The sequence below is a fragment of the Sceloporus occidentalis genome, unplaced genomic scaffold, assembly GCF_023333645.1.
Source record: "Sceloporus occidentalis isolate IW3139 unplaced genomic scaffold, rSceOcc1.0.p SCAF_2, whole genome shotgun sequence".
Lineage (NCBI taxonomy): Eukaryota > Metazoa > Chordata > Lepidosauria > Squamata > Phrynosomatidae > Sceloporus > Sceloporus occidentalis.
The window spans coordinates 101,569,941-101,589,050 of NW_028316982.1; the positions used below are offsets into that span (position 1 = coordinate 101,569,941).

Consider the following 19,110-nt stretch of genomic DNA (forward strand, 5'->3'; position numbering starts at 1 on the left):
TTCAGTTTTAAAACAGTGAGAGATAAATTGATTTAATAATCAATGTGATAAGCCTCTAAGTTTGTACACCCTTCCCCACCATGTTTAAAACCTTCTATATGAACAAGGCCTTAATCAGAGGCAGAGTAAAATAGTTTGTTGCCTAAGTCAAAATAGTAAATGGCATCTGTCCTTTCCTCAGGTGCTGAATATCCCAGTCTAGCCACTGTTGTTTTTGTGTCTGAGAGATAATTCCACAAGCCCTTCTCTCTGATTTAAAATATAACTACAAACTAAATAGCTAAGAATTTGGTGCCCTTTTCTGATGTGAAAATCAGCTGCCTGAGTAAGGTGCCGCAAATCAAATGGTCAACTCTGGGATTCAGGCATGCAAATAGACTGTGTTCATTCCAAATATCTATACAGTGTTGGGGGTTTTTGTGTTTGTTTGTTTGTTTGTTTGTTTCTTTGTTTTAAACCAGAGCTTGAAACAGTTCTCAGATTCTGCCATGAGAATTTGGGAATTGCAATCCTTAAAAGTAACCTTTTAAGCTCTTGGAGAAAGGGAGGTAGATGAAGCATGCAAGTGAAGTTTACAGGCTCTCTTCATTTTAGAAGGGTAGACATATAGTAGGGGAGAATGTACAACACTGTGACAATCTCCTGTTGTCCACCCCACTGCCCTTTATTCACTTAAGGCAGAACTATTTTTAAAAAAATTTAACTGGGTCTCTGAATAAAAATAAAGTTGCTTTATACACCCAGAGATCTCTCAGACTAAAATGGAGAGACTCCTCCCTTTCCTCATTCGCCCAGAAAATTCTTTCCTGCCTCTCTGTTCAACTGGAAGAGTCAAATCCACCCTTATCCTCACCAGAGCCCCAGCTTGGTCCTCATCTTGAGGATAGAGGAGAAGAGGCACGTTAGCTATGAAGGGAGCAAACATTTCAGGGAAATCTGATATTTCATGCTTTTGGTCAGACTTGTGCAACTTCAGGGCTCCTTCCCTCGTTGCTTGATGACTGCACAGCTTGAAGGCACCACATACAATATCAGGCTTATCCTAGAGATGGAGGAAACAGAGACAATTTAGCGACTGCAATTTGGTTATTGAACACTGCTATTTGTTAAAGATGAGAAGAAATGGAACCCCTTTGAAGACATCTGTTTTTAGTCTTTCTGCTCCCTAAAGCCATGTTCCACATGACTCACAAATTTTACAGGGTCATGTGCGGAAATGTCGTGTCATTGTTTTGCAAGTTCATATAAGGTATATTTACAGGCAGAACTGCCTCAAATGAAATGAGAAAACATAGCAAAAGGAAATATTCCCCCTTGTATGACATAATTCCTGATTATCTTCAAGAATCAGTACTGAGTTTCCTTTTTTACCTCCTTCACCTCTCTCTGTCTCTCTGTCTCTCTTTCACTTCACTACTGACAGTCATCACAGGTCAATCAGGTTTCTGAGTTTGCATGACACTTTAAAGTCCCTGCAAATCCTGTTTGATCGGCAATAAACCACTGAGTCTCCTGACTTCCAACATGCTTTTAAGAACCTATACTTCTTCAACCTCACCTACAACAGTGTACTATAGCCATACTACCAGATACATTCCTATTAAGCATTTCAAAAGTAAATGACTGAAAAACACTTAGGTGAAATGAAAACATTTACAATTCAGCTAGCTCAGATTCAAATGAGAATTCATTATTTTTAGAATCACTGACTCTTACTAGGAACCAAAACAGTAAACCAGATATGAAAATACTTTTAGTGCTGATGTGGTGTAAAAGAAATCAATCAATATTCAGGTTGAGAAGAGCTTGAGAACAAAGAATGATATAAACATGAGGAGAGCAAATAATATGGACGTTACGCTAAGCTACAGCTGAAACGTTTATCTCTCCTCTCCAATTAATAGCATCCTTTGTTTTGTTTATTTTTTAAGGTGTTTATATCCCGTCTTTCTCTCAAAATAGGATTTCAGGTGGGTACCTTTGTTGGTGCCACCTAGTAATCCCAGTGCTTTTACTACAAGTAACAGCACACTCAGACACAGTGGTGCATTTAACTAATGGTGAAGGAAGATTCTACTGCCAGGCTGGTCAACTTCTCTATGGAGTTTATCACACTAGCGAAATCCCGCTGAAAAATGGGATTTAAACTAGATTTAATTTTTTTTAAAAAAACCACAAATGCGGGATGTTTATTACACCAAATCCCTGCAAAGGTGAAATAACACGAAGTTAAAGGAAGGCAAAAGGGAGAAAAATGGCAGCTTTTTACTTTTGGGAAGTTCCAAAAATAAAAAGCTGCCATTTTTCTCCCCTTTGCCTTCACTTTAACTTCACATTATTTCACTTTAACTGTGACATTTGATAAACTTCCTGCATTTGCAGTTTTTTTCTAATTTAAATTAGTTTAAATCCCATTTTTCAGCGGGATTTTGCTAGTGTGATAAACTCCTATGTGGATTTAGGACAAGCAGAATAATATTGTTCTTTACCGCAGATCTTGTCTGCACAGGCCAAAAGGCCCAATCCCCCATTCTGGTGCTGTCCTATTTGGACGATGCATGGCCCAAACTCCAGTTCTGGTGCAAACAGTCTAGACAATGTCTGACACATTCAGCACCAGAACCAGAACACCTTTAAAACAAATTTTAAAAACTTTGAATTTTAAAAACTTACCTCTTATTTCAGATCTTCCAGGGAGATCCAGACCCCTCCATTCCTGTAGCAGGGCAGCTATCTGCATGGGTGTTTTGCTGAACCACCTGGCACATCTGCCACTGTCGCTAGTCACTTGTTCTGAGGTCCGACCAAGGAGCCCAGCCATGTAGTCACTGCTGGCCATCTTGTTCTGACCTCAGAAGCAAACGACCACAGTGGCAATGAATGTGCCAGGCAGCTCAGAGGAACAACCATGCAGATAGCTAGCCCGGCACAGGAAAGAAAAACCAGACAACAAGGGAAGGTCAAGATGGCTCCAGGGACAGGAATACTCTGGGCTGCACTCAAAGTATCCTGGCCCATGCAGACAAAGTCTCTGTCAGCAAATCATTTTAGGCTAGCCCCTGCATTCACCTACACATAGTTCATGAGAGCTGGAAAAAGGCAATAGGTACAGTGAGCCCTCCAAATCCATGCTTTCTGCAAAGAAGCATTCAACCATCCATAATATGAAAATATTTTTTTAAAAAATAGTCCAAAAAGAAAAGCTTGATTTTGCATTTTATATAAGGGATATCATTTTACTACCCATCTGCATATACGGTAATAGGATTTGCATATCCATGACTTTTGGTACTCACGAGGAATCTTGGAACCAAACCCCAGAAAATACCAAGGGTTCACTATATCATATCAAATAGCCTTGTGCATGTTAAACAAAAATTAGCTTGTGGCACAGATCTATCTATCTATCTATCTATCTATCTATCTATCTATCTAATATCCCACCTTTCCTCCAGTATGGAAAGCAGGTCACAGAGCACAACCTGCTTGGGTCTGTTCCACAGATGGACAATTATAGCCCCCCCCCCCCACTTTATCCACTCAACATAACCAACAGTGAGGGATTATGGAAGTTGCAGTCCAAAAGCTTTTGGAAGATAATTGCCAAATCTTGGGGTAACCAACAGCTAATGGTGGCAATCTCAACAATATTTCATTATCTATCTTGTTAATTTACCTGTACTTGTTTTCCAAGTTCTATGAGAATTACAACTCCAGTGTCCACCATCTTCTTGCATTTGATTGACCAGTCCTCAAAGGGGAGATACTGGCACCCCTTCTCCAAAAGGTTACAAAGTCTTTCCTAAAAAGAGTGGGAGATTGTTGGCAGAAAAGGGTAGAAAAGCATTAAAACTTCTGCTTTTGCTACAATTTGCCATAGTCTTCACAGTCTTACAGTCACTGGTGTCACTAAGGGACTGGGGGGTGCAGACTGCACCAGGTGACACCCTATGTGGGGGTGACACCACTGCTCCTCAAACACCTGCATTTTAGCAGAAACAAGCTGTGGCATTATCCTGTATCTCTTTAAAATGCTGAAGAGATGGTATGAGTGGAGTGAGGCTCAGTGGGAGGAGAAAGTAGAGGCCTCAGTTTTTTTAAAAAAAAAAGTAAAATTTTAAAAATTATTTTTTATTTTTTTTATTTTTTAAAACGTTTTTAAAAAATATTTTAAAACATCACATTTTACCAAATTTTCACTTTAACCACATGAAACTATGTATACGTAGACACATTTATTCTTTGTGTATGATATTGCAATTTAATGGTATAATTTTAATTTTGCTAGTTGTTTATGTCACAACTATTACCATTACTTTCAGTGATATATGGGAATTACGATTTATGAGGAAATTAGTACAAAAGCGTGACTACGGATTCTGTATGATGTGGTATAAGAGGAGGTCAATGGGGTGGAGTGGGGTGACACCATGGGTTACTGCAGCAGATGACACCAACCCTAGTGATGCCACTACGTATAGTCAATTTTTAAAGTGAAATCTGAACTTTAAATCATGTTATCGCAAAGTTAGTAGCACAGAAAGCGTAACATCACAGCAGTCTCTCTTAATTTTTTTTCAAGGAACACATCTGTCATAGATAATAAAGACACAAGCTTTCCATCATTTAGTAAAAACAAACAAACACTACAACATTTCACCATTATAAACACACTATAATTACATTATAAGCAAACTAATTCTTTGAATATATTAGAATGCAATGTCCATCATCCTCAGCCAACACACCTCAAAACTTTGCTGACTAGAATGATAGGAATGGTAAGCAAAAGGAAGTAGGAACATCCAGGAAATCAGATATGAAAGCAAGTTATAATCCAGCCCATCTGGAGGGTGACAGGCTGTGAAAGGCAGCACTGTAACATGACTATAAAAATATTCAAACAGGAGTTATCCATGGTTGCCAGGTTTTGAATTATCCCTTGATGTCACGTACTTCAAAATAGCTGAATTGCAGACAGTGGAATACCCTGAAGATCTTTACCTACTGATGCCTGTGAATTTAGCTACAGTTCACAACACAAGAGAGGGCCAGGCTGTTTTGTGTTGTTAGCACAAGTTGAGTCTCTCGTATCTGAAGTGCTGTGGACCAGAAGTGATTTGGATTTCAGATTTTCTTGGGATTTTGCACTACGACTCTTGAGAGTACTCTCAGCCTCAGAGGATGGCCATGGCAAAACCCCTCTGAAGAAACTTGCAAGAGAACCCTTTTGACTTATAACACCTTAGGGTTGTCATAAGTCAAAAATGACTTGGACATGACAACAACAAGAACAACAACAACAACATAACGAGATATCTTGGAGATGAGACCCAAGTTTAAATACAAAATTCATTTATGTTTTATATACACCTTATACACATAGCCTGATGTTATACAGTTGATGCACACTAAACAATTGGAAAGCTATTAGACCCATAGAGACAAAAAAATCAGAAATTCTAAAGTCTCTATCTTTACTCTAAAAAAATACAATAAATTTCTGAAAAAAATCCAAGAGGAAGAGGAAGAAAGAATTTAAAAAAAACTAAAGATAAAAGTATTGACAATGAAATAAAGCATCAGAAAGCAAAGGTGTCACTATTTCAGCCAACCATTACAAAGCTTTGGTTCTCAGAATGTTTGGATAAGGGAGAGTAGTAGGTAGATTACCGCACTACACTCTTATAGGCGGGATACACACCGCCATTTAGTACGTATAGAATACGTACTAGGGTTAGGAAGGGGCGGTGCTTCCGCACCCCCCTAACCCTAGTACGTATTCTATACGTACAAGATGGCGGCGCCCCTTTCACATGGGCGCCGCCATCTTTGCGTATCGGACGCTGAGCGTCCGTACGCGTCGCGCCGCTTGTGACGTAGCGAGCGCGCCCCTGGCGCCTCGCTACGTCGCAAACGCGACGGTAAAAGAAGCTCCATTTTGGAGCTTCTTTTTCGGTCCGCGCGGGAGTCGGGCCGTCTGAAGGCTCCGGCTCCCCCGCGGACCTACTGGCGGCGGCGGCAGACCGCCGCAAATCGGCGGTATGTACCCCGCCATAGTATTGCTGTTCCACTTTAACTGCTCTGACTGCCTCCAGTTGCATTCTGGGATTTGAAGTTTAGGAAGGGGCATTTTGAATATTTAGCCAGAGAGCTCTTAAGCCTCACTGAACTACAAACCCAGGCTGCAACAGAAGGCATCCAGAGCAGTAAAAGCAGAATAGACGCACTATAAGCGGATAGTGTGGTATTGCCTGCGCATTATTACCAGCATCACCACCGCCACCAGAATTCTAACCAGCTGATAGTCGTAGCAGCTCAGCCTTCTCCAGAATACTTACATCGGTGGAATTGTCTTGCACAATTTTTGCCATCATTAATACAACGAATTTGCACAGAGCACATTTGAGGTTTTTCTGAGAAAGACAAGAAAACAGGTGTTACTTAAGAAAGCAGTCTATGTGCGTGTGTGGGAGGGGAAATCTTGTGCTAGATTTAAACTAAGTTAATTGCCCCCACAAAAATTAACGAAGCAGCGCTAAAGGCATGATTAATTTGCTCCATTGGTTTAAATGTGTGGCTGTCATTTCTGGCACTACCGGCATCTTGAGTGTAGCATGTAGATCTGATCCGTGTTCCTTGCAGATTGATTGGTCTGGCAAACAGAAATGCTCCCTCATTTTCAGTATTTCAGTATTTCATTTTCAGTCTTATTCGTTCAAAAGTGAAGCTTAGAAAAAACTAATGTGATTTCACGATGAAATGAACAGCTTGCGGTGTATTCAGTACCAGTTGCCACTTTCTGCAATTGCAATGCAGACCATAAGGTGCTGGTTATTGGGTTGGCTCCAGATTAAATTAAATTAATGTAAGCGCTACTGAGAGCTTAATTGAATGTAAGCACTATTGAAATAAATCAGGCAGGCTAGTTATGACTTTGATCTTTTTTTTCATTGGAACAAAATTCAACTAAGGTAATCTGGAGCCCGGCTCCCAAAGATATAGTCTTTGATTACATTTAAGTATAATGTGATTTTATCTGCAGAAAAGACTGTAGCAAGAGGTACAGGTGTGAGTCGTAGAATAGACCCAGAAGTGGAGCCCTTTTGGATGAGTCTAGAGGATGGATGAGTAGCCATCCAGATGTTGCATCCACACTGCAGGAATATTCCAGTTTAACTTTAACTGTCATGGCTCAATGCTAGGGAATCCTGGGAATTGTAGCTTGTTGTGGCATCATAACTCTCTGACACAAAAGGCTAAATGTCTCATAAAACTACAAATCCCAGAATTCTATAATCCTGAGCCATGGCAGTTAAAGTAGTGTCAAACTGCATTATTTCTGCAGTTTAGATACAGTTTGGATGCAGTATCAGTTTCAGTCTCTGTTTCTGCTTTGTTAGAAGTTATGGACTTCTAAAAACCAAAGGTGTGCCCAGATTAAAAGAAGCTTCCCTACTCTTTCAAATGTCAGTTTATTTCTTGATTTTGTGTGAGCATTTCCAAACATAGACCAGATTCTTTCTGGGAAAATTCATGAAAAACTTTTTCCTTGCAATGCTGTTGCATTGGACTGTTCAGTTTGTAACCTGGGTCTTGCTTGTCGTCATTCAGTGCACAGAAATTAGAATAATCTGATACTGTACATAGTTTTTAGGAATGATTTGGAGAACATATGAACACCTCATCTTAAAGATTTTATTCATCACGCTAAAAAAAATAAAATCCATAATCGGTTTTCTTCCTTTTTTTCAATTTTCCAATTTTGGGGTGGGGGGGGGGGAACAAAAAAACTTTAGGAAAACAATGGGGGAAAGCTTGTTTTTTCTCCAAGTATTTCCTGTTTTTCCCCGGGATCTTCCCATCTCCAGTGTAGAGACAGATTCATGTGCAAAATGGCTCTCTTCTCCTAAGTGTAGAGCTAAGAGTGATAACAACCACCCCTGAAGCATCCTTGTCTCTGGGTTTTGGAGCTACTGTTCCAAGAGGGAAAAGGGGGAAAGCCCTGGCTAGGCATTTCTAGGGGAAGGAGATAACAGAATTTTTAGCAAGTAAGATGCACTCTGACCATGCTCAGAGCTTTTATTTTCTAACTACCTGCTTCCTGAATGAGCTTTGTAATCCACTACACATCTTAAAGCCCTGTCTGAAAGATATTTTATGATGGCAGTTAACATGGGAGAGCATGCACAATACTGGGTGCATTATATACTCACCACGGGAGCGTGAAGCCCCATCATCTGCTGACAGTATTCTAAGGTCCCACACTTCAGGGCTGTTGGGAAGTCCTGGCACCGTTTTTCTGGACCCTCTGTACATTCTTTCTGCAAAGAGACGGGGCTCGCAGCAGCTGCCAAATAGAAAGGAATAATTCAGTTTCAGATGTACAGTGGAATGTGGCTTTTGACCCAATGTGAAAATGAACGCTGCTCCCCTTCCTGGTTAGTTAATTTCTACTAGTTTTTTTAAAAAAGATATTTGGATTCTGAACTGGGAGGAAGCTGATTTAGGAAAGTGAGCCTGCCCTCAAAACCTAATGAGGCCATATAGGAATGGCCTTGGAGATATACCTCAGCCTCAGAGACTCATCTGTGAAATGGAACAGTAATGACTTGTGTCCAGTTGTTGTTGTGTGCCTTCAAGTAATTTCTGATTCATGATAACCTAAGGATCAACAGTTTTCTTCACAATATTTGTTTGAGGGGAGGATTGCCTTTGCCTTCTTCTAAGTCTGAGAACGTGTGATTTGTCCATGGGCACCCAATGGGTTTTCATGGCTAAGTGTGGATTCCAACCCTGCTCTCCAGAGTTGTAGACCAACACTCAAACCTCTACACCATGCTGGGTATCTTTGATTCCAGTCTGGAGCCAAATGAGGACAACTGATAAAGTCTAAAAAGCACAAAAGAGCTTTAAAAATGATTATCTATATAAAACCTGAAATGACCATTGTTGTTTTTTGAAGGCTTTGGGGTGATGGGTCTTCCAATAAGACGCACCTACTAGGTTTCAAAATGTTCAGGGAAGTATATTGTAAATCTTATTCTGGTTTAATTAAAACTGCATAAATGCCACCCTCTGGTTTTGCTAATTATATAGGTTGCATATAATGCCAAACTATGATTTAGCACAGGGATGAGGGCCCTCCAGATATTTCAGACAATAATTCCCTTTGGCCTCACCCAGCCTGATCAGTGTTAAGAGACTGTGGGAATTGTAGGTTGAGCATCTGAGGGGCCAAAGGTTCTCCACCCTTGATTTAGCACTGTGTCTGCATATGTCCTCATGCGTGTGTCTTTATGACAACCCATGAATTTCTTAGGGTTTTTCTAGGCAAGGAATACCAAAAGATGGTTTTGCCAGTTCCTTCCTCTGAAATATATTCTACAGCACCTGTTATTTCTTGGTGGTCTCCCATCAAAGTACTAACTAGGGCTCTAGCTTCCAAGATCAGACAGGATCTGGTGCCTTTAGGTATTTAGGTCCTCTGATTTTGCACTATGGCATGTCAGCCCCCTTGCATGTCTCCTCTTTCCCTTGTGCACTGTAGTTACCCTGCCTTCTTTTTCCATTAGCCATTCTAATAACTCTAGAGCAAGACAGTAGCAAGAACTAGCAAGCCTAGATGTTGATGGCATAGCATCTTCTTTGTGTCAGGAATTAACAACCCTATGCTTTAATCCATAATCATAGTACATGAAAGTACATTGCTGACCCAGTTAAGGCATAGAAATTAAATATAATAGAACCGAGATAATTCATTCTGTGGGAACAGTGGCCAATGTGAGATAACAATAAGAAGTCACTTGGGAAATGTACATGTATGACTGCAGCCTTCTAATGACAGGCAGGGACGGCTCATCCATATAGGCAAACTAGGCCATTGCCTAGGGTGCCAAACAACAGGGGGTGCTTTGACGGCACAGTGGCTTTTTATTTTTATTTTTTTGCATAATTAAAAAATATTAGGGTGAAAACTGTCTCTGTGGCGGAGGGGGCCCTGGGGCTATAGGTCCTGGAGGGGGAATCAGGAAGAGGCAGGAGGAGGAGGAAGGGGCAGCCTCAGCATCGGCCTCTGCAAAGTCTGGGAAGGCAGGCAAGGAGGGAGGACCAAAGGAAGGGAGCAGGGCACTGGCAGCGTCTTCAAGCAGGGAGGGTCCAGGCCACTCAGCCCGGGCTTCGGAGGCAGCTGTCAGCATGGACTGGGGCACTCATGGAGCTCTGCCTACGCCCCCCCCCCCCAGAGAGAGATCTCCCCAGTCCCAGTTCTCGCTCTTTCCCAGACTTCGGCCCTCTTCCTTCCCCATTTGCCCACCCTCCTCTCTGAGTTCTACAACTCAGAGTTGTGTTGTTCTTGTTGTTGTTTGCCCTCAAATCATTTCTGACTTAGGGCTACCCTTTCGCAGAGGTTTCTTGGCAAGGTTCCCCCTCCCCCAGAGGAGGCTTGCCACAGCCTCCCTCTGAGGCTGAGAGAGTGTGACTCACCCACCCCAGTGGGCCTCCATGGCAAGGCTGGGATTCCGACCTTGGTCCCCAGAGTTCCTTCTTTCCCTTTATCTTCTTTCATTCCCACTCCCTCCTTCCCTCTTCCTTCCTTCTTTCCTTCCTACCTTCCCCCTTTCTTCCCTCTTTCTTTCTTTCTTTCTTTCTTTCTTTCTTTCTTTCCTTCCTTCTTTCTTTCCTTCCTTCCTTCCTTCCTTCCTTCCTTCCTTCCTTCCTCTCTCTCTCTCTTGCCAAGAGAGAGACTTGTTCAGGGAAGGCTTGCCATGGCCTTCCTCAGAGACTAAAAGAGTGTGACTTGCCTACTCTTGGTGGCTGTGCCTACTATGTGTCTTTTCTTTCTCAACCTGGAACCATTCCCATCCTTCTTTCATAGGCTGCATCTACACTGCAGAAATAATGCTATTTGACACCACTTTAACTGCCCTGGCTCCATGCTATGGAATCCTGGTATTTGGATTTTTGGAGATTTCACCTTCTCAGTCAGAAAGCAGTGGAGCCACAACAAACTACAAATCCCAGGGCTCCATAGCATGGAACCAGCAGGATGACCAGATGTCCCCTTTTCTGGGGTATAGCTTACATTTCAGTCTTCTGTCCAGGAGGAATTCCAAAAATGTTCTCCCTTTTAGGCATCACTAAGAAGCATGAATTTATATTTATATGAGGGGTTTTAGCTTTTCCTTGGTCATGTCCTCCATTTTACTTGAAAGCCCTACATTTTGCAATGCCTTGTCCTCCTTTGTGGTTAGGACAGCTGGTCACCGTGGGAGCCAAGGGCAGCTAAAGTGGTATCAAACTGCATTAATTCTGCAGTGCGGCAGCAGCTCTGGTCCTCTCACCTAGTGACCCTACTGGATTTCTTCTCTTTCTTGTGACACTCTTTTCTGCCCCTTGGGTGAAGATTTGTTTTTAGGGGTCATAGATGGACCACTACTACTCCACAAGATCATGGGGATGGGATCCAGATTTTTCCACATCATTAAAATAAATAATGCTTCCAGCTTGCAAAAAGAATATGTGTGCATTAGTCTCCATTCCAAATGTCACAGCAATAAAAAAGTCTAACCTGTAAAACCCCAATTGGCTTTTTGACTAATTCTCAATACTATGACGACAGATTGGAACCTAAGTTTTATGTCATGTTTAGCTTTAACAAACAAAACAGTGGAAATCAAGGGGTGAAAATCATTATGAGGAGCAACAGGGGGTGCCAAAATATTTCTTGCCTAGGGTGGCAAAATAACTAGAGCTGGCCCTGATGACTGGAAAATACACTCTCATCCTATCAATGTACTCAAATTACAAAGTGGGGAGTAAGCGGCAGGACCTCTAGTTTGGGTCAAACTATATTTGAGCTCTGAATTCAACTTGATAGCAAATAACAACAATGAAGCTCTGTGAAAAAGGATCTGAAACTAATGAACAGGTCAGCCTGTTGCTAATATTTACATTACTATGCAGAAGTGAAAGTGGAAAGCTCATTTCATTCCCTACAGCTCCTCTTGAACAACCATTTGACAACACCGCAACAGGTGAGCTCGGTGGCCATTAAATACTTCTCTGCTGCCCCACATTTCTGCAGATCAATGAAGTGTGAAAGTTAGCATGCCCAGCATTTCTCATTTTCTTTTGTCAACAAGAGTATGGATTTCTTAACACCTTTCCAGAGTTGTTCCAAAAAGTCTTAGATTTAAGACTTGAAGAAGCCAGCCACAGATGCTGGCGAAACACGAGGAAGACAATCTTCTAGAACATGGCCACATAGCCCGAAAAACCCACAAAAAATTATGGATGCCGGCCATGAAAGCCTTCAACTTCACAGACAACAAGGTGGTTGCATGCTGCCCAGGTGCTTTTGCTGCAGCAAACCACGGACCTACCATTTGTAGTTTGCTTATTGTGATTTTTGAACCCAACATTCTGGCTTATCTCTTCCCTGACAAACCAAAGAAGTAACTCCTTGTTTATGGCTTGTGTTATTCATCTGGCTTGTCAGTAGAGAGAGAAACCAGGTTGCTTGAAGCAAACTGTGGGCAGCCACTTCATAGTTGGAAGGGCAGCAACTACTAGCTTGGTGTTTGTAACTGATAAGGGTTCATCAGAGTGTTGCCTTACTGGGATGTGCAAACCCAGTCAGTGACTGAGGGCGCATTTACACTGGCTGCTTAATCCGGGGCCAGTTTGGAACATTATGCTCCATACTGACCCTGGACCAGAGTTCATGAACTCATATAGCTGGAAGGGTCATCAAGTTCAGCTCTCTGCCATGCAGGAATCAAAACACCCTGTCCAGCCTCTGTTTAAAAACTTCAAGGAAACTCCACCACACCCAGAAGCAACATATTTCACTGTCAAGCAGCTGTTACTGTCAGAAAGTTCATCCTAATGTTGAGGTGGAATCTCATGATGGTGACCACATGCACAGATTTAAACCAGTGAGACATCACGTTATTGTGTTCAGAGGCCAGCCAGGCCCACTCCTCATTGGCAGGAGTTCCATGTAAAGCCTGCCCAATGTGCACCCATTTCTGCTGAGGCCAGATGTCCCTAGAATCCACTCTGGGGTTTAGTCCAAACTTTAAATAAAATATGCAATGTACTGAACCTTATCCCGCAAATTGCTTTCCCATTTTGGATAGCTTCTTTCAAATTTAGATTAAAACATGGAGTGAACGCACCAATCCATTTATTTATGATGCCATAAACCAGCTTTGAAAACAACCAAGATTGCAACAGCTGAACATAAAAAAAAATGAAAATGTATACAGGACCTGATGCCTGTATACATGTCAGGGCCAAAGACAGTAGCCATGTTCCCAGCACCCAGACCCAGAAGTGAAGACTGATCACCCAAACAGTGTTTTTCTTCATGCTCTGAAAATAAATCTCACTTGCTCTATATTTGCTTTAAATGATCATGGTGGTACTCTGATGTGAAGTTTTAAATTGTCACAGTGATGCTGTGGTTTGATGATGTTGCTGCTAAGAGACTTCCACTCCCAGCTATCCTTTGTGGTCAGATGGCATTTCAATCCAAAAGAAGCTCACAAAAAAATCTCAGTTACTGCATTGGTAAATTTTTTACCTAAGTTGTAGGCTGCGGCCACACTCCAGAATTAATGCAGTTTGACACTGCTTTACTTATCATGGCTCCATTCCATGGAATCCTGGGATTTGTAGTTCCTCGAGGTTTCTGTCAGAGAAGACTAAATATCTCACAAAACTATAGCTCACAGAATTCCATAGCTTTGAGCCATGGCAGTGAAAGTGGTGTCAAACTGCATTAATTCTGCAGTGTAGATGCAATTGTAGTTTTCATCTGTGATCATCATAGCAAGATTGTAATTCGGGGAGTGAACTTTCCCTCTGAAAAGTACCATGTTGGCAGAACTGAGCAAAGGAATCTACTACACAAGCACAGTGCATCTGAATACCATTTTATGCCACTAACCTGAAACTTCACTGTACTGGTGTAACCTATTTATGCTTATTGTACCACTAACTCAAGCTCAGCTGTATAAGGCCCAAAAGCAGGGCAAGATAAGAGATATGGCAGAGGAAGAATAGAGGAGCAGGTATAATCTTATTTGCCATTTATGGAACATTCTTTATGCTGATTAAATGCTGGACGAAGACAACATGACAGCAGAGCTTGGAAATAATTTATTCAGCTTAGTTTGTTATCCCTTAAACTTTCAACACCAGCGTTGAAATTAGTTACTTTAATATTTAAAATATCAACAATGTTAATTTGAATGTTTCTCAACGCCACTCATTTTTAGCACTTTTAAACGCTATTTCTTAAACTGGCCAACTGAACCAATTAAATAACAAATTTTGTTGTTATGCGCCTTCAAGCTGTTTCTGACTTATGGCGACCCTAAGGCAAACCTATCATGGGGTACATTTTTATTAAATGTCTTTGATGTTTTAATGTTAGCTAATAGGTTTAATGAGTTAACATCAATGTGTTAGTGCAGGGGTAGGCAACCTTTTTGAGCCGGGGGCTGGGTTGCTGTCCCTCAGACAACTGGGGGGCCGAAGCCAAAAAATAAATAATTAAATAATTTTTTTAAAAATTAAATATATAAATAAACCAGGACAAATGTAGGATAAAATTTTCAAATGGAAGACACTTTTTTAAAAAAAAATGGAGGACACGTGAAAAAATTTGCTGATTTTTTAAAAAAATGTTACTATAAATACATGTTTCTGAGGCTTCTATAGACAATTGCCCCCCAAAGGCCTCGGCGGCAATCGGCGGCAGGACTGGGCTGGGGCCGGTCCCAAGGCCTCGCCGGGCCGCATCCGGCCCACGGGCCGCAGGTTGCCTACCCCTGTGTTAGTGTTAAAACCAATGTTCCCAACCACACAATTGGAGTGATCTTTATAAAACACAGTTCTTCCTAATGGCACAGCTCCATCATGTCTCTGCCCAGAAGGAGATGAAAGCCCCCCCCCATTCCAGTTGTTGCTGCCCTGGCCATGGAGAGAGAGAAGAAGAAGCAGTATCTACTGGACTGAATCTCCTCCCACACTACCCTCCCTTTTTCTTTTTATGTCATGTCTAAATTAGATTGTAAACCTGGGGGCAGGAACTCTTTTGTTGTTCTTTTATTTATAAAGCACCATGTACAGTGTTGGAGCTATATAAATTTATGATTGATGATCCTTATGAAACACAGTTCTTTAGCCAGGAGTCAAAAAATTATTTGAGTTGAACCAGAGCCTGGTATGTAGCTCCTTCCTCCTCCACACACAAAAGTAATTGTTCAACTTGTAAGTCAGCTAAGTTCTGAAGATCTTTATTTCAAAAGCAGTTTGCCATGCAGCTGTTAGAGAAACAGAAAGCCCAAAGTCTCCTTTGGCACCAAACTAATGGTGGACTTCTTTTGATCTTGTTCTACATTCAAACACACAGCTGCATGAGGAAGCCCCAGTCATTAAGAGGCACAGAACAGAGACTAGTTTTCTCTGTTGCTTAGAAAACAGTACACTCAAAGATACAGAATACAGAAGTGGCTATATAAATGCCCAATCCAGGGATACCATTGCCCTGAATCTTTTACCAATAATAACTTTCCATCACCCACAGATAGTGCTGCTCCTGTAACACAGTTGTAAGAATGTACACCCATGTATGGGACTTTGATTAAAATGTTTAGCTCACAGTACAGATATTCATGAGAGCTATTGTGGTATAGTGGTTTGCATGTAGAACTAGGACACTGAAAGATCAGGGTTCAAGTCTCTGATCAGCCATAGAAACTCTCTGGGTGACCTTGGGCAAGTCACATTCTATCAGGGCCTTATCACACAAGTGGTTTTCCAGCTCAGATCTGGAGTCACTTCGGGTCCAGCCATGTGTATTCACGTTATAACGTGATGTATTATCAGGCATGATTGCTTTCTATGGGGGGTTGTTCCAAGGCAGATCCACAGTCAATTCGGAGTGACTTCCTCATTTTTGTAAATTTGGTAACAAGCGGATTCACAAAAATTGTTTCCAAGCTCACTTGGATTTCACTTCGAATTGGTCTGGTGTGGAAGATCACCCCGATCTCGCCCCCAGTGACACTCTGCCACCTGTCCCATCATCCCCTGCCTCCGCCTTCACCCCGATCTACCCCCTTCTGGCACCCTGCCACCTGTCCCATCATCCCCTGCCTGCTCCTTTACCCCGATCTTGCCCCCTCTAGCACCCTGCCACCTGTCCCATCATCCCCTGCCTTCTCCTTTACCCCAATATTGCCCCCTCTGGCACCCTGCCACCTGTCCCATCATTCCCCTGCCTCTTCCTTCACCCCAATCTTGCCCCCTCTGGCACCCTGCCACCTGTCCCATCATCCTCTGCCTCCTCCTTCACTCTGATGAAGGATGACAGCTAAGGAGGGGACAGGGAAGGAGGCCAGCATCCAGAGCCCCACTGCGCATGCGCAAGGATCCCAATTAGAATCGTTGAATCCCTCTGGTGTGGTAATACAATGTGCACTCACTCCGCTTTGCCCAAGTAGAGCCCACAATTTCATTCCTCAGGTATGATAATACATCATGTGAATTGCCTTGGATCCGAAGTGACTCTGCTACCCACTCGCTTCAAATTTGAGCTCCTGTTTCACATGTGATAAGGTCCTCAGTGTTAGAGAGAAAGGCAAACTCCCTTTGAACAAATTCTGCCAAGAAAACCCCATGATAGGTTCACCTTAGGGTCACCATAAATCAGAAATGACTTGAAGGCACACAACAACAAACAACAGGTCCTAATCAAGTCAGATTCTTCCACTGTTTTTGGTCCCATTATATTTTTTAATAATAAAAAATTAAAAAATTAAAAAAGGGATGAGCTGCTAATATTAAGGGTGACTCAGAGCAGTGCAAGATGTTCAAAAGTAAAATTAAAATTCCAAAGATAAAATTGCAAATGTGCAAATGGGGTTCACAATTTAGTAAGTTTATGGATAGTATTTAGAAATGAAGCTTTTGCTTTTACAATGTGTTGCCCCACCATCACAATTGTGAATCTGGAACACAGCAGAGAAGAGCAATCATCATCATCATCATCATCATCATCATCATCATTTACATCCCACCTTTTCCTCCAAAATTAGAACACAATGCAATCGTAACTGGGGACTATGTGGCTGGGTGGAGACTGAACAGTGATCTATGCATTGCTTTGGGGTGTTTGCAATGTATGTATGTATGCCACTGGGTGTGTGTGATGGAGCCTGGTAGTACATTACCAGCATTTTAGTTTCATGGAATGCAAAACCTCTTGAGAGAAACAGATCTGTAGCAGCTCTGTAGCAGCTGGCAACAGAATTACAGAATTTACATGGATGAGTGGAGAATCACACTGGTTTCCAGAGTCATAGTCCAGTGCTCAAACCACTACACCATGCTGGCACCTACGTAATACTGCGATGAAACCAGAGGATAAGTATGGAAGCATATGAACATCCTGGGTCACTGCCATTTTTTAAAATATATTTTTTAAAATCATGTAGGAGGAACTTCCTGACAGTAAGGGCTGTTCGACAGTGGAATGCACATCCTCGGAAGGTGATAGAGTCTCCTTCCTTGGAGGTCTTTAAGCAGAGGCTGGATGGCCATCTGTCAGGGATGCTTTGATTTGGATTTCCTGCATGGCAGGGGGTTGGACTGGATGGCCCTAGTGGTCTCTTCCAACTCTACGATTCTATGATTCTATGATTCTATGTATATGTATATCTATTGCCTGATGTGCAGCTTTCTGCCCATGTGCAGTTTCTGGGAATAGACAATAACTCTACATTTCCATCTTAATCACATACAGGCTTTCATCAGGACAGGTAGTGACAAATAGGAGGATGGGGGAAGAGATGAGTTGTTTAAAATAGGGTGGGTGGACAGGTGTATGCATGTATATTAAAGATTCCATCACACCACTGTTTTTGGTCCAGGTGAATCGGTTTGGGAATGCACTGAATCATATTGGTTGGCGAATGCTGCAAACAATCCTCTAAAAAAGCACCTTACTCATGATTTCAGGTTTAATATGCTGCATGGGGACACATGTATCCTTCACAGTATGATTCCAACATAGATATATATCATTTATTTGATAGATAGCCTGCTTCCTTCTAATTAGACTGTTTCCTTCCAATTCTGGAACAGCTGGTGCAAGTATTTAATTTTTTAAAACAGCATTACACAGAAGTGTGTTTCTTTTTAGAATGGTTGTGCTGGAATAGAAACAATTGCCAGTGCTGATAATTTTAGCAAAGGAGAAACAAGTATTTGCACAAAGATTCTACAAGATGTAAAATCTCCAGAAATGTTGAAGCAGCGGGGAAGGGAGGGAGGAAATTTTCCTTTTCCCATTTTTTTCCAGAAAAAAAATAGAAATTTTCAGAACAATGGGGGAAATGCAATATTGGCAACTTTTACAAACTGAAAGTCACTGCTTTAGGAACATTTTCACCAATATTTCTGTTCCAGACCCTCACATCTCTAGGTAGCACAAAAGTAATGTTCCATAATTTTTAAACATCTTTGCCTGATGAAGAAGGCAATAAAGCTATGAAACCTTGTATTTTGTGCATTTTAGTTGTCCCACTAAAGGCATCACTGTTTTGTGAATGTGGGATTTTGTTGTATTCTGCTGCATGGCCAACATGGCTACCCAAAATATGTTCCATGGAAAAAGAAATCAAGACAGGCAATAATTACAGCATTATATAGTTGTGATCTCAGTTACTCATTAACTCTGCCTCATCTGGAATGGGATGCTGACACTAGAAGAATTGCTTGCAAGATTCCAAAGATATAGTCGTGCTAGTCTGTAGAATCAGTATGTAGAGAGATCATGTAGCACTTTTGAGACTAACTGTAAGAAAGACGTTAGCACTATTAGCTTTCATAGACTTCAGTCTACTTCCTCAGATGCATTATGCAATGGTATCTGTTTTTCCTTTAAAAAAAACATGTGCACTGAACAGTAGGAAGAATTCGTTTGGAATCTGCATGAGGCTTTAAAAAAACAAAAACTCTAGACTTCCCCTGCTGGCATATCTATTTGGACCTTAAAAGAGGTTTCTTTATGTGCTGCTAATGGACTTTTAATTT

General features: G+C 41.6%; 1 protein-coding gene across 1 annotated transcript in view; it reads right to left on the minus strand.

Moving 5' to 3' along the window:
- Positions 1 to 19,110, minus strand: part of LOC149318779 (prosaposin-like) — a 54,558-nt gene that overhangs the window by 4,899 nt on the left and 30,549 nt on the right. The window contains exons 3-6 of the mRNA XM_089508356.1: positions 8,217 to 8,350; positions 6,342 to 6,416; positions 3,677 to 3,802; positions 854 to 1,042 (exon numbers count right to left, since the gene is read on the minus strand). Of these exons, the coding sequence (XP_089364482.1) occupies positions 854 to 1,042; positions 3,677 to 3,802; positions 6,342 to 6,416; positions 8,217 to 8,350 (524 nt within the window). The remainder of the gene's footprint in view (positions 1 to 853; positions 1,043 to 3,676; positions 3,803 to 6,341; positions 6,417 to 8,216; positions 8,351 to 19,110) is intronic.